Genomic DNA, 27,588 nt, shown 5'->3' on the forward strand with positions numbered 1-27,588 from the left:
AAAATACTTTTGATCCACGGCTGTGCTGCTTACTTGTGAGCTAGGGAGCTGATCATGTGACTTAAATGTTACAGAATCATCACCGTCTTTTAACAGTGGGGTGAATTTTCATTTCCCCGCCGGACAGTAGCGGATCGGCTGCCTGTTTCACCCCCGCAAGATTTCAACGGAAAAGAAAATCGTGCTGGGTGTTAAACGGGCGGTCGATCCGTTACCGCCCGTATTTCACTTAGCAGCTAAAGTGAAAATTCACCCCAGTCAATGTTGGAGACACAGTTGCTGTGAAATCACCATTAATTTAGTCACCACGGGGTCAATTTTAACCTGACCCGCCCGCCGGGAAACTGACGGGATCGGGTGCAATGCTGGTTTTTCACCCCGTCCGATTTTACTCTCCATTGAAGTCATTGGAGAGTGATATGGGGGGGGGGGGGGGGGGGGGGCGGTGGTGGTAAAACCAGCGTTCCACCCGATCACGTGGGTTTCCCGCCCGGCAAGTTAGGTTAAAATTTAACCCCCCATCTCTCCTGAAGTTGATGATAAATCCCAGCTATAGTAGTGCCACCAGAGAATGTCCTCAATCCGTATATTTAAGTGGACAGAACTGGATGAAAAGATGATAATGCTACAGTTCTTTGCAACGACTTGATTTTTAAAAGGGGGCGGTGACGCTGAGACTCCCTGTTTAAGAGAAATTGAAAATAAAAATGTTTCTGCAGCAAACCAGTGATTACACAACCGTGTCCTATTTTTCGCTTCAGATCATGGACCTGGTCTTCACCATTTCATCATCCAGGTCATGGCGATCTGTTGAAAGAGAACTGAGGCGGATATTTCAAAAGCATGGTATGTGACATGTGGTCTATATAACTATTGATTTAGCTAAAGGGGCAGTATCTTCATAAACAGTGTTTGGCAAACTTTGTTTTGTTTTCGCCCGGCAAGAATGGTGCATGGGAGGGGTTAAAATCAGGCCGATTTCCCGCCCGGTGACATCTTTTCTTCACCAACTTTGAAGTCGGCCGAGGCTCCCGCTGCAGGCAAGCAAGGGCCTCATTTAAAAGTAAAAGTGGTGGCCTGATGACTTCATCGGGGAGGCCTGGCCGGTGTCAAACCAGCCAGAGAAACCTGGCGTCACGCAGCAGAGAAACCAGAGGAGGCCAAGATAGGAAACAGTTTTGAATCTTCGGAGGAGCAGGAGGAAATCCCTGAACATCCCTTGTCCTGGCCCTCACTCTCCCTCCCCACACCGGCATCTGTTTGGGAACCCCCTCCCCCAGGGCTTACCTTATGCCAGGGCCCGTTCCTCCAGGTCCCCGGGGGCGGTCAGCCATCCCCACCCGCCAGCCTTGACATCATTCCCGCCGGCTTTGAGTGGGACACCGATCTCAATTATCCAAATGTGGCCCTCGAGTTAAAATCAGCCGGGGCCTCGTTTCCTTCATAACTGCTGGGTGTCGCTGTCTGCTTCGGGCCTCCCACGCACCGTGCCCACACCCTCCCTTCCCCCCCCCCCCCCCCCCCCCCCACCCCCTTTAAAATCGGGGCCAATGTCTTTCTCACAGCTTCAGCATTGTTGCTGCAAATTCACTCGTTTCAAGTGGTGATGCTTCAGTGAATGTCACCCATACGCTTCAGTGGGCAGATAATCACAGTGATTTATTCAGGTAATTATAGGGGTGGTTCTACTTTGTAGAGCTGGACTGCTTGATCATTGTTTTACATAGATTAAAATAACAGATTTTTAAACAGCATTGAGTTAGGTAAGTGAAATGATTAACAGAAGCTGTTGAATTCTGCATGAACTAGGAGTGTCACATGCAGTAATGTCTGCCTTTCATTTAAAAACTGAACATTTGCACTCCCAGAGAGATGACACGTGCTGCATCCATGTGCAGGAAGCCACGTGTGTCATCTATCTTCCATGTGAAAAGCCAAAAAAAACAGCCTAGGTGCAATGTCTTGAGTGTTATGCTTCTTGTCTGTTCTTACAAGCCAACTATCCCAAGTACTCAGCTACTCAGAAATTTCTGACTTATTTAAGCGCTATTAATATTTTCTGATGTGAAGGTTTTTTGCTATGTTAATGTTGTTGCAGTCTATGTTTTATTTTACTGCTGTTTGCTGTGCAGATCCAATGAGGGGGATCCAGTCAAATAATGCACTTCGGGTTTATTTGAAATAAAGGCGTTGCCATGGGGACTTAAGTCCTTTAGCACACTTGGATACGAAATTGATGGGCAGGAAAAGTTCAGCTGGTGCATCATGCTTGCCCTACACTTAGGAACATAAGAATGTGGAAGATTGGAAAAGACCATTGAATTCTACCTGGCTGATCCCAGTGTCCATCAAATATCATGTCTCATAATGTCTGTCACACCCTCCTATAAAACTTTTCTCCCGGTTACTTATCCAACTCTCTCTTCAACTTGCTGATACAATTAGCCCCCGATGTCTTCCTTGGAAATCCTTTCCCCTCTGCATAAAGTAATTAAATCTGAATCTGTCCTTTTATACTCTTCTGCAAAGCTTGTGGCTATTAGACCTGTTGCTGTGGAGTGCCAGGCTGCAGTTTTACAATTAGAAATTATCCATGCGATAGACATCCTTTTTCAGATGTGCTGTAATGAGCAAAGCTACTGGTGATGGAAGCGAATGTGAGTTATATTTTCTTCTGTTCCAGGTGCTGTTCATGTAGATATTCCCGAGATTATTCCATTCAGTGTTGGGACGTCCTGTCGATGTGATATCACAACAATGCTAAGCGGTGATGGGTATATTTATGAAATGACTCTGGATCACAAGGTATATCAGCATAATATGGCACACCATCAATACATTGAAAGAAAGAGGAACTTGCATTTATACAGCACCTTTCACGACCTCAGAGCGTCTCAAAGCGCTTTACAGCTAATGGAGTACTTTTGAAGCGTAGACACTGTTGTAGTGTCGGAAACACAGCAAGTCAAATTTGCGCACATCAAGCTCCCACAAACAGCAATGCGATAATGACCAGATAATCTATTTTTAGTGATGTTGGTTGAGGGATAAATATTGGCCAGGACACTGGGGAGAACTTCCCTGCTTTTCTTCAAATAGCGCCATGGAATCTTTTAGGTTCACCTGAGAGGGCAGACGCAGCCTTGGTTTGACGTCTCATCTGAAAGACGGCACCTCAGACAGTGCAGCACTCCCTCAATGCTGCACTTGAGTGTCAGCCTAAATTTTGTGCTTAAGTCCCTGGAGTGGGACTTGAACACACAACCTTCTGACTCAGAGGCGAGAGTGCTACCTCTGAGCCAAGGCTTGACACAATGCATTGGGAATATTTTGATTCCTTCTTTAGGTGCACTTGTGCCATGCACTATTCTGAGGGCAGGCAGAGGACTTGCTCCCAGGCCTTTGTCCTGCTACTCTTAAATAACTGGTAAGACATGTGTGTGTGTTGTGGGTGACTTGCCTTTCATATGGCACAGAACGAGGCCATTTGGCCCATCGTATCTAGCAGGCCGAAAAAGAGCTATCCAGCTTAATCCCACTTTCCAGCACTTGGTCCGTAGCCTTATAGGTTACGGCACTTCAAGTGCACATCCAAGTACTTTTTAAATGTGATGAGGGTTTCTGCCTCTACCACCCTTTCAGGCAGTGAGTTCCAGACCCCCACCACCCTCTGGGTGAAAAAAATTCTCCTCAACGCCCCTCCAATCCTTCCACCAATTACTTTAAATCTATGCCCCCTGGTTATTGACCTCTCTGCTAAAGGAAATAGGTACTTCATATCCACTCTATCTAGGCCCCTCATAATTTTATAAACCTCAATTAAATCTCCCCTCAGCCTCCTTTGTTCCAAAGAAAACAACCCCAGCCTATCCAATCTTTCCTCATAGCTAAAATTCTCCAGTCCTGGCAACATCCTCGTAAATCTCCTCTGTACTCTCTCTAGTGCAATCACATCTTTCCTGTAATGTGGTGACCAGAACTGTACACAGTTCTCTAGTTGTGGCCTGACTAGTGTTTTATACAGTTCTAGCATAACCTCCCTGCTCTTATGTTCTCGGCTAATAAAGGAAAGTATCCTCTTTGCCTTCTTAACCAGCTTATCTACCTATCCTGCTACCTTCAGGGATCTGTGGACATGCACTCCAAGATCCCTCTCTTCCTCTATACTTCTTAGTATCCTCCCATTTATTGTGAACTCCCTTGCCTTGTTAGCCCTTCCCAAATGCATTACCTCACACTTCTCTGGATTGAATTCCATTTGCCACTTTTCTGCCCACCTGACTAGTCCATTGATATCTTCCTGCAGTCTACAGCTTTCCTCCTCACTATCAACTACATGGCCAATTTGTGTATCAAACTTCTTAATCATGCTCCTTACATTTAAGTCTAAATCATTGACATATACCACAAAAAGCAAGGGACCTAGTACTAAAATTGAATATGAAAGTAAACTAGCAAGAAATATAAAAATGGATTGTAAGAGCTTCTTTAAGTATGTAAAAAGGAAGAGAGTAGCAAAAGTAAACATTGGTCCCTTTAGAGGCTGAGACAGGAGCAATTATAATGGGGAATCAGGAAATGGCAGATGCGTTAAACAAATATTTTGTATCTGTCTTCACAGTAGAAGACACAAAAAGCATACCAAAAATAGTGGGAAACCAAGGGGTATATGAGAGTGAGGAACTTAAAACAATTAATATCACTAGAGAAAAAGTACTGGACAAACTAATGGGACTAAAAGCCGACAAATCCCCTGGACCTGATGGCCTACCTCCTAGGGTTCAAATAGAGGTGGCTGCAGAGATAGTGGATGCATTGGTTATGATCTTCCAAAATTCTCTAGATTCTGGAACGGTCCCAGTGGACTGAAAGGTAGCAAATGTTACCTCGCTATTCAAGAAGGAAAGAGAAAACAGGGAACTACAGGCCAGTTAGCCTGACATCAGTTGTCGGGAAAATGCTGGAATCCATTATTAGGGAAGTGTTAACAGGGCACTTAGAAAATCAAAATATGATTAGGCAGAACCAACATGGTTTTATGAAAGGGAAATCATGTTTGACAAATTTATTGGAGTTTTTTGAGGATGTAACAAGCAGGGTAGATGTAGAATATTTGGATTTTCAAAAGCCATTCGATAAGGTGCCACATAAAAAATTGTTATATAAGGTAAGGGCTCATGGGGTTGGGGGTAATATATTAGCATGGATAGAGAATTGGTTAAAGGACAGAAAACAGAGTATGGATAAACGGGTCATTCTCAAGTTGGCAGGCTGTAACTAGTGGGGGGCCGCAAGGATCGGTGTTTGGGCCTCAGCTATTTACAATCTATATTAATGACTTGGATACACTACACTCGGTCCCTTCATCTCAGTTTACTGACGATACAAAGCTAGGTGGAAAAGTAAGCTGTGACGAGGACACAAAGAATCGGCATAGGGATATAGACAGATTAAGTAAGTGGGCAAGAAGGTGGCAGATGGAGTATAATGTGGGGAAATGTGAGGTTATTTACTTTGGTAGGAAGAATAGAAAAACAGAATATTTTTTAAATGGTGAGAAACTATTAAACATTGGTGTTCAGAGAGACTCAGGTGTCCTCGTACAAGAAACACAAATAGTTCATATGCAGGTACAGCAGGCAATTAGGAGAGCAAATGGCATGTTGGCCTTTATTGCAAGGGGGTTGCAGTATAAGAGTAAGGAAGTCTTACTACAGTTGTACAGGGCTTTAGTGAGACCTTACCTGGAGTACTGTGTACAATTTTGGTCTCCTTATCTAAGGAAGGATATACTTGCCTTCGAGGCGGTGCAACGAAGGTTCACTAGATTAATTTCTGGGATGAGAGGGCTGTCCTATGAAGAGAGAATGGAGTTTAGAAGAATGAGAGGTGATCTAATTGAAATATATAAGATTATGAGGGGTTTTGACAGGGCAGATGCTGAGAGGTTGTTTCCCCTGGCGAGGAAGTCTAGAAGTAGGGGGCATAGTCGCAGGATAAGGGGTCGGCCATCAAGACTGAGATGAGGAGGAATTTCTTCCCGCAGAGGATTGTGAATCTTTGGACTTGTCTACCCCAGAGGGCTGTGGATGCTCAGTCGTCGAATATATTTAGGGCTGAGATGGATAGATTTTTGGACTCTAGGGGAATCAAGGGACATGGGGATCAGACGGGAAAGTGGAGCTGAGGTCGAAGATCAGTAATGATCTTACTGAATGGCGGAGCAGGCTCAAGGGGCCATATGGTTTACTCTTGCTCCTATTTCTTATGTTCTTATGAACCATCGCCCTGAATACTGGTTAGAGTGCTTTGTTTTCTTCCCCTTCCTTTCTGTAAATACCTACCACGACATGACCGAGAAAGGGTCTGTTGCGTAGGGTAATTAGGAGAGTGGAGTTAACTTCTTCAATCTTGTGGTGTAATCTTTATTGCCAGTATTTAATCTGAACTTCTGACGGTTAATACCTTACAAAGCATTGGAATCTTGTTGAAAGATATCACCAGAAGAGTTTATATCCAATTAAAACTTGGTTGGTTGCATTAAAGCCAAGCAATTAGATGGATTATCACAAGGCCGGAATTGCAGGTGGAAAAGGAAAAAAGAAAAAAATTAACTAATGAGAGAATAACGTTGACAGTCTTCACCTAGATTGTCCTACCCTCTCAATTTAAAAAGGATGTTGAGTGACAGGGGATTTAATAGAGAGCAAAAACATATAAATATTGTAGTTTCTGTTTATCTTTCTCAACAGTACAGCAGCGGTCTCCTTATGATTTGGAAACTGTACCTTTCCTGTAATGTGCCCTTGCAGTGGTGTATACCTTGAGGATTAATAATTCTACTTACAGTAATATACCAATCTTTTAAGTGCCAGATATTAAAGCCAGACTAGGTTTTACAGATGACAATAACTAAAGTATTTATTTATAATGAAGTGGAAATATGAAGTGCAAAAATTTGGAAATATTGACAGCACAACATATAAAGATAAATCAGTGAGAAAAAAATCACAATGGGTTAATTACCATAGAACAACTATTGAAGAAATTTTAGTTTTCAAAGACGAAGTCCTAGTTACTGCTCAGGGACATTCATTTGGTGCCACTTTTGATATTGGCGGAATGTATCAAATAGAACTGTTTCTCTCGAGAAAGAATTTTAAAAAGTGAGCCTTCTGTTTGATATATACTACAATTCAGAAAAGATGCAGTAGTTTTGGAGGTCTGTTGTTAACTCCTTAACTTCTTTTTAAAATCAGATTTTTCAATGAGCTTCACATTTATAACTACAGTTGACCATACTACTGATGCCAATATCTAACAAATATGTTTATGTAAGAGTGGAGATCAACATAAATTGAATCGGTGACATCTATTTTTGTCTGTAAAGATTCACTCAATTCACCACTTTCCAGACAATAGATCAGTTAGCTAAGGTGTGACCAAACATTGTGACTGGACACACAAGTTAGCTCTGTTATTTATGTGGATATACCCATTAACAATTGAAATTAGTGAGCCAAACTAATCCAGCATCAAATACTAAACTTCTTCAAATGGTACACAAATCAAAATACAAAATCCATGACATCCCTGCTTAGAAGAGCAAGAATCTAAACTTCAAATTGAGGATGCCAAAGTCGTAACTCAGATTTTAGTAGAGATGTTCCAGTTAAATTGGTTAAAGTCAAGTTGTTTGTCTTTTTGCATTAATTGCTATAATTATGGGAAAGAAAGAATGAACTTGTATTTATATAGTGCCTTTCACGACCACAGGACGTCCCAAAGCGCTTTACAGCCAATGAAGTATTTTTGAAGTGTAGTCATTGTTGTAATGTAGGAAACGCGGCAGCCAATTTACACAAAGCAAGGTCCCACAAACAGCAATGTGATCATGACCAGATAATCTGTTTTAGTGATGTTGGCTGAGGGACAAATATTGGCCAGGACATTCTGCACTTGACCTGTTCTTGCACAAAGTAATTGCATAAAAAAAACCCTGTTTGGTTACCGTTCTGTTTGACTGTTAATGTCTCCCTCTGTTTACAGGTGCCCTTTGTGCGTTTTGTTCATAAAAACAAAATAAGTGAAATTAAAAGGTAAGTGGAGGCGGCCTGATGATGTTTTTACAGATATACAGGCACGTGGGCTGCTCTGTGCCATGTTATTCCAGCATAACAAAATGACGAACAGAAACAAATTGTTCTGCAAGAAGAGATTTTTGCTTTATTTTATTACAAAATGTTCTATATTAGATACATTTGTTACTTTGGACTGTGATGCTGAAAGCTTTTAAAAGCATTTTATTTGTCATCTCCATCCAATATTGCCTGAACACTCTAATCACATCCCAGCAATGAGAAAATGTTCTTGTGGTGGCTAAATTAATACTCCAAGTGAATCCTCTATGCTAGCTAAGTGCTTTGAGCAATCCCTACATTTCCTGTCATTAGTGGGTCAAGTGTGTATTCTTAGCAATGATGCACCAAAGATTAAAGTGACATAGACTCTGATTTTATTTACATAAATGTTCCCGGAGTTCCATCCAGTGGGAACGGTCCTTGGCAGTCAGTGATGGGAGGGGGTTTTGATGGCGATCGGGGAGAGGCCGGGGGTGGGGGTTCCAGGACCATCAGAGATCGGGGAGAGGCTGGGGGCTGGGGGTTCCAGGACCATCAGAGATCGGGGAGGGGCTGGAGGTTCCAGGACCATCAGAGATCGGGGAGAGGCCGGGGGCGGGGGGTTCCAGGACCATCAGAGATCGGGGAGAGGCCGGGGGCGGGGGGGGTTCCAGGACCATCAGAGATCGGGGAGAGGCCGGGGGCTGGGGGTTCCAGGACCATCAGAGATCGGGGAAGGGCTGACGGTTCCAGGACCATCAGAGATCGGGGAGAGGTCGGGGGATGGGGGTTCCAGGATCATCAGAGATCGGGGAGGGGCTGACGGTTCCAGGACCATCAGAGATCGGGGAGAGGTCGGGGGATGGGGGTTCCAGGATCATCAGAGAGCAGGGAGAGGCCAGGCTTTCAGGACCATCAGAGAGCGGGGAGAGGCCGGGGCTTCCAGGACCATCAGAGAGCAGGGAGAGGCCGGGGATGGGGGTTCCAGGACCATCAGAGAGCAGGGAGAGGCCGGGGCTTCCAGGACCATCAGAGAGCGGGGAGAGGCCGGGGGCTGGGGAGGCCTAAGGACCCTTTGCGGAGCATGGGGGGAGCACTAAGCACTAACTCCCACTGGGAGTTTAAACAGAAATAATTTTTAAAGACATACATTGGCCTCTTCTGGTCAGTCAGCTCCTCCCACTGTGGTTCTGCTGCCGGGCTACAGCCAGAGGGGGACTCCACCTGACTCGCGGTTAAAATTATGTTGCGGCGCTGATGACATCATCAGGCCGTGAATTTTGAATGTTAGATTGGCCCCCGCCTGTCGTTAGCAGGAGCCTCATCAACGGTCTGATTACGGCGGCCGGGAACACAGCGGGTTGGAGCCTGGAGGTAGAGTTTTCAAATTTTAATCCCTCCCACGCACCAGTCTCGCTGGGTGAGAGATGGGGGGGAGTTAAAATCTCGGCCATAATTCCTAGATCAAGGAGCAAACTGATCCTGATTTATTGGGGTTTTTTTGACAAACAAAAAAGTTCCCATGAATCACATCTCGGATGGATGTTGAATGCCCTGTTTGAAAATGCAGGTTGCTTTGAAAACCCATTGATGAGAGAAGTTATGTCTGGACTGTACCACGTCCTAAGCGAATACTTATCATTTGGTTCTAAAGGTACTGCATGAAGAAAAGGTTTCTTCCGAATGGGCTTCCTTATCAAATACACTGTGCGTTTGATATCATCGATCTCGAGCAGGACTCCATCTTCGCTGTTGCAGAGTTAATTCAAATTGTGTCTGAGATTGTGAGAAAATATCCTTCAGCAGGGGTAAGGAAGTGACATGGATGTCAATTTTAATTGGACTCTGGTTTGGAGTGAAATGTTATTTCACTGTCCATATTTTGCAGGTATTTTGGATAATTTACTTGGATTAACAAAGTTTCCAACCTGCCTCTGTGCACTGTAATTTCACAGTGGGCCCTAGCTCCACTGTTCATCCTGCTGTTTCCTGCTTGCTCCCTCTGATATCATCGAAAGAAATGTCACAATACATACATACTCAGTGCTGTAAAAAAAAAAGACCATAATTTGATATATAGCAAAACAGTGCCAAATGTCACCTTACATTGGCAGCTTGTGCTTAAGGCAAGATGGCTCGGTACTGCCACCAGGTCAAATCTACGATGGTAAAACCCGATGCCTCTGTGAAAGCAACACTGAAAGGTCATCAGCAACGTTTTGCTAATATTACTGCTGTAATAGTTTCATACTGATACAATTTAAGTCTAAGGAGGGTATGAATGACCAGGTGAAGCTGTTGAACTATTTTGACAAACCTTGGACCCAGGGATTGGAATTGCTCTGTACGATATCAGTAACAAACACATCAACATGTTTATTTTAAAATTGCACATGGTGGAATTTCTTACAATCAGTTTAACGGCTTGCTGAATTTTCCCATTCATGTCTGATTTGTCGTGATATGGAAAATATATACTTTGCCTGTGGAGAGAATTCCGGGATCTGTATTTGATTCTCCCATGCATTTAACGTCTACTTATAGCTGCTGGATTGCAATTTCACTAATGCTGACTCCCAACATTTCTCTGGAGTGTAACAAGTGTCGCAAAACTTCGGAGCAAAATGATTGCCACAGCGGAGCAGAGCTACCTGGCTGGAACTGCTCTGCCGATAGCCTACTGCTCGGTGACATAGAAAGTCAGAAATTGCATGGCAGTCGATTTTAAGCTACCACAGGAAACATCATGAAGTGCCACGGCCACCAGCAAGGAAAAAGTAAACCTTTCATATCACCTTGCATTTCAAAATGGTAAAAAGCCACATCTCCATACACAAATAATTATACAGCACAGTATGAGGTCATTTGGCCCATCATGCCTGTGCCAGCTCTTTGAAAGAGCTATCCAAATTAATTGCACTTTAGGTTAAATAGTGCAAAAAGATTTGCATTTGGCTTCTATGTACCAATTTGATGCATTCTAGTAAGAAAGCAGTAATATAAGTATAACATAGTATGATGAAAGATAGCAGCAAGGTACTTTAGTTGCCTTTAATAATATTTTAACTGGGACATTTTAAGTGTAAGACTGTACTTTGGTCATTTTGATAATGGGCCGTCATGTCTTCAAAATATTTGTTATCTTAACAGAAACAGTACAGGCAGCTGATTATTAGTCACACGCTGTTAGAAGAAACCCTCTTCAGGAATGGAAGTCCAGAATATGGCTCACGGGATCACTGTGCAAAGGTATTTTTTGTAGGAACAGGAGTAGGCCATTCAGCCCCTCGAACCTGTTCCGCCATTCAATTAGATCATGGCCGATCTGTATCTTAACTCCATTTATCTGCTTTTGCTCAATATCCCTTGATACCCTTAACTAACAAAAATCTATCGATCTCAGTCTTGGAAATTTCAGTTGACCCACCACCCACAGCCTTTTGGGGGAGAGAGTTCCAGATTTCCACTAGTCTTTGTGTCAAAGCACTTCCTGATTTCCCTCTTAAATGGCCTAGCTTTAATTTTAAGATTATGTTCCTTGTTCTGGATTCTCTGTATCAACTCCATTGAATTCCTTAATGATTTTAAACACCTCGGTCAGATCATTGCTCAGCTGTCTAAATTCAAGAGAATACAAGCCAAGTTTAGGCAGCCTTTCTTCGTAATTTAACCCTTTAAGCTCTGGTATCGTTATGGTGAATCTGCGCTGCACCCCCTCCAAGGCTATCCTGTGGTGTGGTGCCAAAAACTGAACCCAATACTCCAGATGGGGTCTAACCAAGGATCTGTGCAATTAAAGCATCACTTCCTCACTTTAGAATTCCAACCCTCTTGAGATAAAGGAGAACATTCTATTGCATAGTTTAACCAGCGACTGCATGCTCCAGGCCCAGGTTCCACCCAGAGCTGATTGCGGTGGCCCTGCTATTTGTTGTGAGTCTGGCCAGAACGAAACAAGACGGGAAAATGCCCCAATGATTTTCCTCCTGAGGTGGCTCGCAGGAGTGTCCGGGAGATTAATCTTTAATTCCAGGACAATCGGGAAGATTGGCAACCCCATGTCTCACCACAGTTGACCTGGACAGAAATGCTCACTGGAGAAGTGACTCCCATTTTTTAATATAAAACAATAAAAATGTATCTTAAGAAAAAAGGGGGTGTGATTTCCCCTGCGTAGTATGTGCAGGGCCCTTAGGGCTCGGTGGCACGTCAAGGCCAATTTCTGCAGCAAGGCCAACCGAGCTCTGCGGGATAAGACTGTAAATCCTGAAGCAAGTTTGTCCAGAGTTGGAGGACATCATGTTCTCGATTTATAATAAATATATTTTAAAGATGATAGAAAAACAGTGTTAATTGAGTGGTTATCCTCTGAGAATCTCTATGGACTCTCTCCCTAACTCACATTTGTGCTAGTCTGAAACCAGCTGCACGGAGGTGGGCATGAGTGGGGGGCATTAATTGTTCCTTTTTCATCCAACAAACCCTCATCAGAACTGGCCAGCACTATGCACCCGACACATTGGCCTGTATTTTCACAGCTGCTGCTGGATCCTGCTGTTTTCCGGCATTTTCTGCTTGTATTGTCCATTGACATTTGCTACTGTTAAAGACTAGACATAAATTTGCTGTCAGCATGTGGGTTTGTATATATATCTTTTCTCATTGTGCTTCTGTTATTCAATTTCTTTAGCCTTGTGTCGGGTTGTCATTCGATGCTGTATCCCAACAACTGGAAAAATTCTTGCAGCTGAAACCACACTTTGATAAAAGTATCACTCAGTGTTGGGAATCATTAACAATTCTACAGAAGCTTTTTGTGGATTCTACTTTTACTGTAAAGGTAAGAAAAAAAAGCATTATATTAGGATACATATGCTTATTATATTCACCATCGTAGTTGATTCTTAACTGCCGTCTTAAGAGACCCAGCAAGCCACTAAATCGTATCAAACCGCTACAAAGGATATCTTCAGGTGGATTATCTGTTGACACCACTGTGTCAGCCAATGAGTTGGAGGCGGGGCGGGGCTTACAGCAAACAGTGTATCGTATAGCGAATAAAGCAAACTGCAAAGCAAACAAAGTCTATTTAAAAAGAGTCTCTGCGAACTGCAGCAAACAGAACTCATGACCAAAACTGCAGCAACTTCTCCTGATAAAAACAGGGTGATTTCTCCTGCAAAATGCAGCGAGTGGAGCATAGTCACATACAAATTATGTGCGTAAAATCAATCCCAGTCACTTACAGCACTGCGGTCTCCAGGCGTGATTGACGGGGGAATCACCCAATCATCTCCATTCTGGCCAGGAATAGTGGTGTCGTTTTATGCAGCCATCTTCAGGGCAACTAGGGATGGGCAATAAATTCCAGCCTTGCCAGCAGCGCCCACATCCTGAGAATGGAAAAAAACATACAGTCTGGTGTATACCTTTTTGTTGCTGCATGGTTTCTCATTTTCAGTTTACTCAGCTGTAGAACTCTGCAGTGAACAAAATTACAAACCTACCAAAAACTTTCTATTTTAATTGTTTGACATGCTGCTCATTTGCCTGTCTAGCTTTGTGATGCATGATCACTGTAAATGTTACTGTATAAATATATATTGAAGTAAGCAAGTGAGTAAAATAATTCAAGTGGACGGCCTGTCTGATACCTGGACTACAGTGAGGCTGCAAACTGGCGCTCTTAACATTTACCTTCAAATAATTTAAAATACCAGTGAGTGACGGAGCTGGAGATGTGCTTTCCTCATAATCTGTATTTTTAATTTCAGCATTGTAAGGTGAGTAAGTTGGAGAATAAACAGGAATTATAGGAGAGAACTTCTGTGGAGAAAGCTGAAATAAACTTCACCTTTTTTAAAAAAAGGAGCTTTTAAAATGCCTTCTGCGCTTAATTATAGCCACGACTAAAATAGAATTTATCTACATTTATCGAATAAAATATTGTATCAGTAATATTCGTTTGTCTAAACCATCTCACATTAAATATACAAATATGTCACAGGTGTTAATATTTATCAAGCTCAAAATCCTTGCTACTTCAATGAATAGCAGGCAACCAAAGCCACTCTGCATCATTAGTCAAACAACAGGTCCTCGCCCTTTTCTTCTTCAAGTCGGTTGGCTGGTGGATCCAAATGTCGTATCCTATGATCTTCCTGTTCTTTTTTCCTCTTTTCTTTCAACTGCCTTTTCTTTTCCTGAATCTTTTTCAACCTATTCAACTGAAGTCTCGGTTTCTGTCTGTCAGGCTGAAGTCTCGGTTTCTGTCTGTCAGGCTGAAGTCACGGTTTCTGTCTGTCAGACTGAAGTCTCGGTTTCTCTCTGTCAGACTGAAGTCTCGGTTTCTGTCTGTCAGACTGAAGTCTCGGTTTCTCTCTGTCAACCTGAAGTCTCGGTTTCTCTCTGTCAGACTGAAGTCTCGGTTTCTGTCTGTCAGGCTGAAGTCTCGGTTTCTCTCTGTCAGACTGAAGTCTCGGTTTCTCTCTGTCAGACTGAAGTCTCGGTTTCTCTCTGTCAGACTGAAGTCTCGGTTTCTGTCTGTCAGGCTGAAGTCTCGGTTTCTGTCTGTCAGACTGAAGTCTCGGTTTCTCTCTGTCAGACTGAAGTCTCGGTTTCTCTCTGTCAGACTGAAGTCTCGGTTTCTGTCTGTCAGACTGAAGTCTCGGTTTCTCTCTGTCAGACTGAAGTCTCGGTTTCTGTCTGTCGGACTGAAGTCTCGGGGCACAATTTTAGCCCCCAGGTCCAGGTGGGTTGGGGGCTGGGGGGCAATGAAAATCGTGGATTTCAGGAGCAGGAACGAATCCCGCATCCGTCCCGCCGACTTCCACGTTCGACCCAGACGCATCTGGGTGTCCGCTCTTCAGGAAGCCGGAAGTCCCACCGGCAATTAAAGCCAGCGGGACAATATTTAAACCATCAATTAGGATACTTGAACTTGTTGAAGTGGTTAATTTTTTGTGTATTGAGGCAGGGAGAGGATTTTAACTCTGCCTCAACGTGTTTCCCGTGGCTTCTGAAACACGCCATGGAAAGGGAGGCGAGTTGCAGCCGGCTGCCATTTGGACATTTAAATCACTGTTTGACAGATGGGGATAAAAGGTGAGTTTTTGCAGCAGGGCAAGCAGTTCTCTCAGACAAATCTTTGGCTGGGAGTTCTTTGTGTTTAGACTCAGATTTCTTTGTTCACACTCAAAATTCTTGCGTTCAGACATATTTACCTACTTTTCGGACCACCTCAAACTGACACCATCAGGATGGGGGACGCAATGATTGTATTCAGCAGTACATCTGAGGAGGAGGCACATCACCATCCGTGGCAGGCATGTCGTGCAGTTCCGGGACTTGCAGCTCCACAAGTCAGAGGTGCACCACAAGGACCTGCAGCAGAGCAGAGAGGGGAACAACGGAGGGCCTGAGGTCGCGGGAGGCACTACCTACGTGAGAGGGTTTATGAGCTTCCTGGATCTCCCTGAGGAGCAGTGCCTACAAATGCTCAGAATGAGTTGCCAGCTGGTCGCAGACATCTGCGTGCTCCTTCATGCAGAGCTGCTCCCGACTGGCCCTGGTGGTCACGCATTGCCCATGGCAGTTAAAGGCACCACTGCCCTCAATTTCTTCACCTCTGGATCCTTCCAGGCACCACTGGTGACATTGCCGGGGTCTCTCAGTTGTCTGTTCGCAAGTGTATACGACAGGTCATGGATGGATTGTTTTACAGGGTATCTGACTACGTCAACTTCCCCATCGACGACATCAGCCAGACTGAGAGGGCAGTGGGTTTCCACACTCTGGCTGGCTTCCCATGGGTACAGGGCACAATTGATTGTACACACTTAACAATCCAAGCACCTCCACATGAGCCAGGACTGTTCATCAACCAAACGGGATATCACTCCATCAATGCGCAGCTGGTTTGCAACCACCAGAAGAGGTTTCTGCAGATGTGTGCCAGATTCCCTGGCAGCTGCCATGATTCCTTCATTCTGCAAGAATCCAACATCCCGGCCCTCTTCCACTCACCAAACAGACTTAAGGGCTGGCTCCTTGGAGACCAGGGATACCCCCTGCAGACGTGGCTCATGACACCTGTGAGAAACCCCACCAGCATCGGTACGACGATCTGTCATTGAACAAGCCATAGGAATACTCAAGATGCAGTTTCGGTGCCTGGATCGACCTGGGGGAGCCCTTCAATACTCACCAGCGAGAATGGGTAGAATTATAGTTGTCTGTTGCGTCCTGCACAACATCGCTCCACAGAGAGGGTTACCGGTGGATGGGGCCCCATGCGCTCATGAAGCATCCGCATCTGCCATCAACATTGAGGAGGAGGAGGACGTCGATGGGCAACCCATCGGCAGACCAGCGGCTCACCTGGCTGCTTGTAATTTCAGGGAGTCACTCATATTTGATAGATTCTCATAAGGAGATCTGCAAAGTGAAGATAGTCAAGTTCTCAGACCACCTGGAACGAGCACCACCAACACCAGCCCCTGCCCCCCCTCCCGCACAAAACAGTCCTACAACTACGCAAACACCCACTGCAAAGGCACCCACTGGGTGTCATCAAGGCTCGCCAATCATGATGAAGCACATGAAAGGGCGCTTTCACAAAATGGACTCAAGAATGGGCAAGACGTGGCAGTGGTGGTGACAATTATAACATTTAATGTGCACTTAACAATAAACAAATATAAATGAAAAACATGAGCATCTGTCAGACACCCTTGTGCATATCCTTTGTGATTACAAAACCTTCGCCTTTCTCTTCCTACTACTTCTACGTGGTGCATCCCCTGTGGCTGCAGCAGAGGTAGCTCATGTCCATGCCCGGACTGATTAGATGTTTTCGGCCGACGCCCTCTGGGTTTTGGAGCCCGTGAGGGCCCCGCCAAAGATTGCCCCACCTGCAACTGTGCAGGGGCAAACTCGGCCACCTGGAAAGGAGGCAGCATTGCGGGTACTGGTTGAGAGAGGGGCAACGAGTGAGACGTGGGAGCGCATTGAGTGATTGAGTGGAGTTCCCACTTCTATGTCCCCTTTTGCCATCATCCCTCTCCTGGGCCCGGGCCACATCACTCCTACCACCCTGCTGGAGAACAGTTGGGAGCAGATCTTTGACGCGTTCTAAGGCCACGGCTAAAGTATCTGTCTGTTTAAGGCAGCAGACATGTTGGCATCCAGAGTCCGCACGGCCGTTGTCAGGGCCTGAATGGACTCATTTGTGAGCCGTGCTTGAAGCTCGATGGAGGCTGCCATTCTCTTCATCGCAGACATTCCCACACTTACCTGCTGCACCATTCCACTAATGCTGGAGGTGGACTCCTCCATCCTCTCCGCTATTGTGGAGAGTGCGTGTGTGACTTGTCTTCCGGTATTTTGCAAAGATGCTGCTGTCCCTCAATCATTCTCCTTTTCAAGGACGGCCCCCGGGGTTCAGCATCTGCCTCCAGCTGAGCAGAGCCTGGAGAGGAGTGCGCCCCCCAATGCCGACTCTCCACAGCTGCTCCTGCCACCAGTGTCTGCTTGTGCACACTTGTGAGTGGTGAATCACCAGGTGACAGCCCAACTAACTGACTAATAGGACCCAGCGAGGTGTGAGTACCTGCGCTGGTGGATGGCTTGCTAAGATGTGACAGTGCGTCCTCAGAGGTAGGGAGCTCCTCTGAGGAATCGCCCTCTTATAACACTTCAGTCCTTGAAGGGCCTGGAAGAGACCATAAGGCAATATTAAGAATCATCACAGATGTAATGTTGCAATGAGCACACTGAGGTGTGCAACATGTCAATCATGAATTCATGTTGTGTGTGAGGAATGTTAAAGTTCTGTCACCAGTGAAGGTAAGTTGACGATGAGCCTTAAGTGGGTGTGAGGTGTGGTGGATTAGGCTTTGCAGGGCAGTGTGTGGGAGTGGGGGGGGGGGGGGGGCGGGGGGTGATGTGCACCAGGGAAAGCAGGAGAATCAGTAACTGTACTCACTTTTGCTGACCTGGTCAGGTCATTGAAGCGCTTCCTACACTGGGCCCAACTGTGGGAGATGGTGCCGCTGCTGGCCACCTCCTCTGCCACCTCAAGCCAGACCTTTTTGGTGGCAGGGGCAGGACGCTTCCTCCTGTCCGCCAGGTAGAGCGTTTCCCTTCTCCTCCTCCTCCTCACCCCGGCCAGCAGCACCTCAAGTGAGGAGTCAGTGAACCTTGGCGCCGGCTTGGTCCTTTGTTGCTCCATTTTAATAGATTACTTCTCTCTCCCACAAAAGTAATTCATGCAATGGCCCTTTAAATACTTCAGCGGACAGCACGTCATTCGGGTGCACAATACACCCGCTGCGCAGCATGGGGGCGCCAAAGCTGGAAGCCACATTAAGGGCCTTCAATTAAATCGCGATCCCGTGGCAAACCCGAATAAACAAAACTTACCATTTCTGACGTGCTCGTGATGTAATTGATGGTTATTAACGTGCTCTCCGGGTTTCGCGCCTGATTGACAGGCTGGCTGCTATCAGGAGCTGCAACACGAAGTGGTGGGGAGGGGGAGAGAAAGAGAGAGAGCAAGACATCATCCAGCACGGGGACACAACATGGGGGGAGGGGCAGAGAGTGGAAGATCGTGGGGGGGCGGAGAGAGGGGAAGATCGGGGGGGTGGGGGTGGAGAGAGAGGGGAAGATCGGGGGGGGGGGAGAGAGAGGGGAAGATCGGGGGGGTGGGGGTGGAGAGAGAGGGGAAGATCGGGGGGGGAGAGAGGGGAAGATCGGGGGGGTGGAGAGGAGGTAAGATCGGGGTGCAGAGGGGGGAACATCGAGGGGACATTGGGGGATGAAGAGGGGGAGATCTGGGGGACATCGGGGGGGGGTGTGAAGAGGGGGAGATCGGAGAGGGAGACATCGGAACAGGGTGGACGGGTAGTTTGATTTTGTGTTTTAACTTCGTACAATGGTTTTTTATTTAATTTATTTTGTTTCTTTTTGCCAGAAGCTGCCAAGGTAAGTTAAAAATCGTTCTAACTATCTAATGTGTCACAAATAAAGTGCCTTAAGTACCTCAATGAGGTACATTTGGCTCTTTAACTATCATCCTGCCAGCACTTCCAGAATCACGACGCCCGTGCACACACAGGTGCGTCTGTGGGGAACTCGGAAGTCGGCGAGTTGGAGCCGGCTTCCGAACCCGCTCTGCATTTCTGCAATTTTTACAGCCCCCAACGCACCCGCAATTTACATGTAAAATCGAGCCCCTGGTGTCTGCCTGCCTCAGACTGACGTCCCGGCGTCTGCCTGCCTCAGACTGACGTCCCGGCGTCTGCCTGCCTCAGACTGACGTCCCGGCGTCTGCCTGCCTCAGACTGACGTCCCGGCGTCTGCCTGCCTCAGCCTGACGTCCCGGCGTCTGCCTGCCTCAGACTGACGTCCCGGCGTCTGCCTGCCTCAGCCTGACGTCCCGGCGTCTGCCTGCCTCAGCCTGACGTCCCGGCGTCTGCCTGCCTCCGACTGACGTCCCGGCGTCTGCCTGCCTCCGACTGACGTCCCGGCGTCTGCCTGCCTCCGACTGACGTCCCGGCGTCTGCCTGCCTCAGCCTGACGTCCCGGCGTCTGCCTGCCTCCGACTGACGTCCCGGCGTCTGCCTGCCTCCGACTGACGTCCCGGCGTCTGCCTGCCTCCGACTGACGTCCCGGCGTCTGCCTGCCTCCGACTGACGTCCCGGCGTCTGCCTGCCTCAGCCTGACGTCCCGGCGTCTGCCTGCCTCAGACTGACGTCTCGTGTGAGCTTTCTGATTGGTTAGTTTTTGCACACTGTCAATCGGAAAATTTTTAAAAAGGCTTTTAGCTCCTTTTCAGCCGTCATGGTACTTACAGCCCAGAGTCCATTTAAAAGAAGAGATAAGGTGTGACTTACCTGCATAATGTCTGCCAGTCACGTTGCCACCAGCATCACATGCTGTTCCTTCCTTGGGAGCGCCACCTTCCATCTTCCCTCTCATTCGATACCCAGATCTTCCCCTCTGTGATGGACCTGCCCGTTTGCCTGAAGTTCTCTCCTGCTCCCCTTTCTCTCTCCACACTTCCCCCCAACTCCAAGTCCCCATTCTGCTGCTTTTTGGCATCTGCCCCATGTTAGATGCCCAATCCTGTTCGCTTCCCGACGTCTGCTCCTTGGCCTGTGAGTAACACCGAGGGGAAGAAGGACTAGTAAAGTAACAACTTCTGTTAAACATTTTGATATAAACGGAATAATTAATGGTAATCTGTTGAACGTGTCATTGATTAAACCTGAGTGGGATCTGTGCAATTTGTTTAGATAAATGTCATAATCAACATCCATCTCACACTTTCTCACCTGCATTTGGCTCCTAATTTACACTTTTTTTGTCGAGCATGGTGTTGAGTTTCTCCGCTTTTGGCTCCAGTTTCAGCATCAGGTACACTGAGGGCATCAGGCTAACTCTACCTAATCTTAGGAAAACATTCCTTGGGGCAGGAGCCGGAAATTTTCCACTGCTCTTACTTCCCTGCTGCGGGGAAAGCTCGTATTCTCAGGAGCCCAAGCCCTCTTCCTCGGGGCCTGTTCATTCAGCTGATCCCTCCTCTGGCTGAAAGTCACCCAGCAGAAAATCTGCAGGGGATTGTAACACTGCTGGACTGGGTAATAAACAAGCAATTAATTACTGGAGGGGTTCATGTGGCTGGAAGACATTTACCACCACAGTTAATTAAGAGGGGTAATCTGCCACTATCGTCCAAATGTTCAACCTGGCGCCACTCAGCAACAGAAACCAAGGTGATGGAATAGTCATAAATGTGCTGATTTATTTGTGAGTTGTGCTTGTTGAAATCTGGAAGTGACAGACTCATCCTTTGCAGCATTAGCACCAACAAATGATGTCTATAAACCTCACCAAGTTGAACCACTCCATTCATAAGCTTACCACCACTGGAACCCCCAGTTTGTAAGGTTCCTCCTTCAACTATTGTACAGCCACAGCTCTGAAACAGAGCCCTGAATGGAAAGTCCAAGCTGCTGCTCAAAAGGAGAGTTTATTGAGCGATATTCTAAGCCAACTTAAGCAAAGCCAGCAAATTCTGAGCGAAGGGAGCAACTTGAAGAGGTGAAAGGCGATTTGAAATTACCGACAGTAAAGCCTGCCCTTGCTGAGTGGATTGTTTCTGTGCTGGAAGCCATAAGCCAGGAAACCAGTCTGATGGTGACGGGATTTGAGTTGGCGGGTACAACAGAGGCCCTGGCAAATCGTCGGACCTTCTTGACGTGTTACATGGCATCGCACTAGGGGTAGAACAGTTCAGCACAGACCCGACTATTTCAAACTGCTCTCTTTCGAAGTTTTAGCCCAGGCTTATTTGGATTCGTTTTTTTTAATAAAGCAAGAAATTGCAAAAATTACTGCACAATATTTAATACAAGCTACGATTTTCTGTATTGTCACAATTGTCAATCTTGATATAATACAGTAGTTTAATACTGTGCACCAGCGAGAAGCACGGCTAAAAGGAGTAAGAGTTCTTTAATGACGCTACAGTAGTCTACATGAAATGTACAACTGGGGGAGTATTGTGAACACAAGGTGGAGCTCTACAGCGCTGCTTGTCATGTAAACTTTACAACTCAGCACCATGATGCTGGAACTGTACTGTAATTTGTTTGCATAATTGTACTATTTCGATGAGTTGTTTTAAGTTTTGTTGACCCAAAGCTTTTGTCTGCAGTTAATTTTAATAGGTAGTTAAACTGCTTTTCCTGAATTTAAAAAAATAAGTTCCATAAAATCAGTGAAATTAAAATTGCCCTGAAAGTAGCATGAGTTGCAATAATTATCGTGCCAAATTCAAATGCACGGAGGAATGTATACTTAACCTCACCCACATAACTGCTCTAAAAGTAAATCCATGCAATAAGACAGCTTGATTCTGTTTCAAATTAGCATTATCTTACATTAGAATTAAATAAAAACATACGGTCATGCAGCTTTAAATCTGAAGGTACATTAAAATGAGCACTCACTCCAATTTTCAGGGTACGAGTAAAGCTATTGCCCCTTATGTCACACAAATGGCCTCACACTGGCAGTTTATCTTTGGGTATTATAACATACTCTTGAGACTTCTATAACTCCACAGAGTCTGGGAGACATCACCCACCATGTATTGTCACGCTAAGGGCAATCCTTTCTCACAGGGAATGAGCTTGCATTGCGCCATTGCTGTACTCGGATGCATGAGGGGTCATGTACTTTACTTGTCCTGGGCCTTGTCGCATTCCAGGCACAGGCCCACACCACCCCACCGCACCCCACCCCCCCCCGACTGCTGCACCCAGTGCCAGAAAGCAGGCCAGGAAAAGAGGAGTGCAGCATTGGAGCATTCGGGCTGCTGATGGAGAGAAGGCCCTAAGGCTCAAAGATCATCTGAGGGGAAGGGAGGAAACTGTTGATCTTTGGGCTGCCACCTCCAGAGGCCTTCTGGCCTGTAGAGGTCGCAGTGCAAGCCCTCGAGACAGGTTTCTTCAGGAGTCCCAACGATCATACTGCCAGGGAAGTGAGGCGAGAGACCGGGAACGTGAGGCGGAAAGTTGGGAATGCCCCTCCTCCCCCCCCCCCCCCCCCCACTTGCCTCATTTAAAATGCTAACTCTCAGCCTGCGTCTATTCCAGGGACATGCCAGGAAATCCCAGCAGTGGGGGGGGGGGCGGAGAACTGGCGTAATGTATCTCTGTCCCTTTTCCCTCTTCACTGCACCTAGGAAATTGATATTCCCCAGGTGTAACAAAATGGACAACCATCTTACAGTCTTCAGCTTCGAGCTATTTTTAATTAATATTCGATAGGACAAGTAGGAAGAGTACTGTGTAATGACTATCTACCTCTCCTTTTCTGCTTTACCACAGATAGGAAGTTTACGTGGTACAGAAGCAATAAACCTGAAGCATTGCTGTTTGCTTTGTATGATGCAGCTGGATGTGACTTTCTGGTGATTGGAGGGCAGTATACAAAACTAGTAAGATGTTTACAAACTGATTCTGAAAGAAGATCAACACTTTGATAGTTTGCTTTGATTTTGTGTCTTTAGTTTTTAAATTAATGTCAAGCGCTTTGTACTTTTATAACTCCACCATTTTAGATTGGGAGACTGCGGTGCCACACTCCAACCAACCTTCTGTTTTCCAGATGCGTGGTACGGTGGCTCACTTGCACATCCAGGGCCTGATGTTCCTGAACTTGCTAATCTTAGCTAAAATGTAGATACGAATGTTGGGAGAAAGTGGCACCAGACGATTCATTCATGTTAACTCTGTTCTAAGCGTTCCTCCCACTCTAAACTATGGGGAAAAAATGATACCGGGACTTAGAGGATTAAATGATGAGGACAGGTTTCACAAACTTGGCTTGTATGCCCTCGAGTGTAGAAGATTTGAGGGGTGATCTGATCGAGGTGTTTAAAATGTTAAAAGGATTCGGTAGGGTTGATACGGAGAATCTATTTTCTCTGGTGAGGGAATCAAGAACATGGGGAGATAATCTTAAAATTAGAGCCAGGCCATTTAGGAGGGAAATAAGGAAGCGCTTTTTCACACAAAGTATAGTAGAAATATAGCATTCTCCGCCCCAGAAGTCTGTGGATGCTGGGTCAATTTAAGCTTTCAAGACTGAGATAGATAGATTTTCATTAAGTAAGGTTATCGAGACATATGGAGCAAAGGTGGGTAAATGGAGTTGAGGTACTGATCAGCCATGATCTAATTCAATGGCGGAACAGGCTCGAGGGGCTGAATGACCTACTTCTGTTCCTGATGTTCCTAAAATAGGCCAATTTAACAATGCAGAGTTGCATTGAAAATTGAGTATTTTACTTTAGAGTAGACCTGAAGTTTTTTGAGCTTGATGATGCAGAAAATTTCTAAGTATTGCCATAGCAGTGAGAGAAGTGAATAGTACACTCCACTCAATCAGTGACTGCCCCAGGCAGTCGCATGACTGCAACAGAAGGCACTTTTACCGTGAATAAATGTCCGAGAGGAGTGGCACTCAAATGGATACCTGCTATCTTATTCATTTTTCTTTTGTCACCACAGCACATTGAGGCCTGTTTAGAGGCCTGAAACTAATGATTGACACACAATTTATGAAGATGATCGCTGGTATCAGGGGCACTCGTTACGAGGAGAGACGAGAGAAACTCGGGCTCTTTATGTGAAAGCAGGGAAAATTTAAGAGGAGATCTGATAGTTTTTATAATTATAAGTGGTTTTGATATGATAACTAGGAGTGAATTTCCACTGGTGAGTGAATCAGTAACTAGGGGGACATAAATTTAATCAAAAGAACGAAAAGAGAGTTAGGAAAATCCCTTTTTATGCACAAGGTCCTTAGCACATGGAATACTTTGCCAGAAACAGTGGTAAAAGCAGAATCCAAAATAACTTTTAAAAAGCAAGCAAAGAAATATTTGAAAAAGAAAAATGAAAAGGGTTATGGAGAAAGGACAGGATAATGGAACTGAGTGGATAGCTCCTTGAGAGCCAGCACAGGCAGTTGGGCCGTGTGGACTCCCTCAGTGCAGTATAATTATATGATTATATGAAAGAGAATGTAATTTGTGCATTTCGAGGTGAGTAGAGACCCAACAATAGCTTGTGAATCCAAGAAAACGTCCTGAGTCTTTTTTTTTAACAGAACTCCAGCCAGGTCCGCTGAGTCTTGGAGACATCAGACACCAAGTGTCTCATGTGTTGCCATCGTTCCCACATTCTTTGCACTCTGAGGACTAATGTTGGTCCGTTACTGCGGTTACCAGCACTTGCTGGACCTTGGTCTGAAACCGTTTTTTCTTCCATTTGGAGTTGAGCATTTTCTTCAAAAATTGTCAGCTCCACTGCTGTTTATTTTTTGAACTTTTCGACATCTTCGACTAGTTAACTTGCGCATTAGCTGCTTGAGAAACATTACAGGATCATTGCTCACACTTGTTCATTGCCGCTGATGAAATTTAATTCTCTCAAGTTACATGTTTGAACAGGTGGTTTTGATATCAGTTCACTTATTTTTGAAGAAGAGCATGAAATTCTCCCATTTTTAACAAAAAAAGGAATGTCAAGCCCTCGCTACTCAAGCTAATCTGGAAAAGGCAAAGTGGGCTGGATTAGGAACATAGGAACAGGAGTGGGCCATTCAGCCCCTTGAGCTTGTTCCGCCATTCAATTAGATCATGGCTGATCTGTATCTTAACTCCGTCCAACTGCCTTGGTTCCGTAATCCTTAATACCCTTGCCTAACAAAAATCTATCAATCTCAGTTTTGAAATTATTGATTGACCCCCAGTCTCAACAGCTTTTGGGGGGAGAGAGTTCCATTTTCCACTACCCTTTGTGTGAAGAAGTGCTTCCTGACATCACCCCTGATTGGTCTAACTCTAATTTTAAGGTTATGCCCACTTGTTCTGGACTCTCCCACCAGAGGAAATAGTTTCTATCAACTCCTTTAATCATCTTAAATATCTCAAAGGTGTTAGGGAAGCATTAAAGCAGCAAGTTTAAAAAATCTAAAACAAAGTAATAATTAAAAAGTTATGGTAGAGTCTGGAGAAATGGAGTATAATCATCGCTACTATTTGTTTTATAAACTGATTCTTTGAACAAGAATGGCGCAGTCTGATTTACTTCTCTGTCACAATGCTGTAGCTCCGAAGTTTTGATGCCTCCTTTGGGGAGTTGCCCGAGCTGTCTGCTGCCGGCCTGAACATCGATCTCCAGAAACTTGTAGAAGCAGGCGAAAAGGCAAAGGTAAAAGGCAGACAAGAGACGAGAATCCCAGACGTCCGTGTGCAAGAAAATGCAGACGATGTTGAAAAAAAAATTGGCTTTTTTTGGGTGGGCGTTGTTGTTGATGATGTGTTAGGCAGAAATCTCGATTGAATGAGGTCATGTGACATATAAGCTCCTACAGTAGATATTAATACAAGTTGAGAAATTCAGAGCCTCCAATTCCCTCTAGGGATACATAGCATAAATTTCCTTTTCGTTCTTCTTTTGCTTAATGTTGTATCTGAAGATTGAGCGTTAATCTGATTGTCTAGATTGAAGCCAAGATTTTTAAGACTTAGTAAATGTCACTTAAGAGATGTTACATTTGGTACTGCTGATCTTGGCTACAAGTTCTAAACATGATACAAATAGATGACGGATTTAATTTAATTTACCGCCTGATTATGTTCTGCTGTGAAAATGCCAAAAAGAATTGTATAATTTTATTGCAGAGATACAATACATTTTTTTTTCATGTTGTGCACAGAAACCTGAAAGGATAGACAAAATCTGTATTCATTGCACTTCTGACACAAGTCCAGAAATCTGTTTTAAGTTGGCAAGAAAGTTTTGGGAAGCAGGCATACGAGTTAGATTGATGACCAGATTTAATGAGGTAATGTATAGAAATCACCTGATATTCTGAACACAAAGAACTGTGACAGATAAGGAGGTTTATTGAATTTTAAACCATGAGAAAGTTTTTTATTTTTAATATCTATTTATGAGATGTGGCTGTCACTTCAAGTTTTGTTTACTGCAATGGGAAGTTAAGGTGAATATACACATAGTCACCAGATAATATTCATGGCCTCTCATACTCCAGAGGCACGGCATTATTCATAGAAAATGCATTTTGATTGCAAATGCAAGTGGGAACCCCTTAGAACTCCAGAAGTTCAGAGTGCAGAAGGGGGCCATTCAGCCCATCGTTCCTGTGCTGACTCTTTACTCGGGCAATCCAAACCAGTCCCACTGCCCGGATCTGCCTCATAGCTCTGTATCTTCCTCTGCTTCAAATGTTTGTATGCTTTTCCCTTAAAACATACAATAATTTCTGCCTCAACTACTCCGTGGCAAATTAATCCATGTTCAAGTAACTCTGCATAAAGAAATGTCTCCTAGCCTCTCACCTCTGTCCCTTACTGATGATTTTAAATTGATTACTCTCCTTCACCGACCTGACCACAACCCCCCCAAAACCAGGGAAATAGACTTTCCAAACTAACCATTGCTTTGTGCAAATTTATCGTTACTCCTTTGCTTTTGAACTGTATTTCCCTATTTATAAAACCCAAATTGCTATTGGTCTTTTTATTGCTTTTATTCATCTGTACTCGCACTTTCAAGGAATATGTATTTGAATCCTATGTCACTCTGTTCACCCACACCCTTCAGCACATTCCATTAAGTGCATACTCGCATTCCTTTTTTATGTACCTAATGTGTATAATCTCACACTTCTCTACATCAAATTGCATCTTCCACCTGTCTACCCATTCTGCTAACCTGTCTAAAATCCTCCTCGCTACTATTGTGTAAATTTCTATTGTGCCCAATTCCAAATCAGCTATATTAGTCGATCTCCCGTGGTGTTGCACACAAGGATTGAAGTGTAGCCTTCAGGTGAAGTGTGGTTAGAAGGTGGGGAATAA

General features: G+C 45.0%; 1 protein-coding gene across 4 annotated transcripts in view; it reads left to right on the plus strand.

The window, feature by feature from the left end:
* The window catches only part of LOC137325498 (eIF-2-alpha kinase GCN2-like), a 116,419-nt gene that overhangs the window by 25,460 nt on the left and 63,371 nt on the right, over positions 1-27,588 (plus strand). For 3 of the 4 annotated variants that reach the window (XM_067990665.1, XM_067990666.1, XM_067990667.1), the window contains exons 13-18: positions 762-846; positions 2,684-2,805; positions 8,050-8,099; positions 9,775-9,928; positions 11,271-11,369; positions 12,811-12,960. In XM_067990665.1, coding sequence (XP_067846766.1) covers positions 762-846; positions 2,684-2,805; positions 8,050-8,099; positions 9,775-9,928; positions 11,271-11,369; positions 12,811-12,960 — 660 coding nt within the window. Of the gene's footprint in view, positions 1-761; positions 847-2,683; positions 2,806-8,049; positions 8,100-9,774; positions 9,929-11,270; positions 11,370-12,810; positions 12,961-23,020; positions 23,131-25,810; positions 25,913-27,588 lie in introns of all 4 variants that reach the window. The other variant, XR_010963887.1, reaches the window with a different exon arrangement.

Source organism: Heptranchias perlo, chromosome 9 (assembly GCF_035084215.1).
Source record: "Heptranchias perlo isolate sHepPer1 chromosome 9, sHepPer1.hap1, whole genome shotgun sequence".
In the NCBI taxonomy this organism is placed as follows: Eukaryota; Metazoa; Chordata; class Chondrichthyes; order Hexanchiformes; family Hexanchidae; genus Heptranchias; species Heptranchias perlo.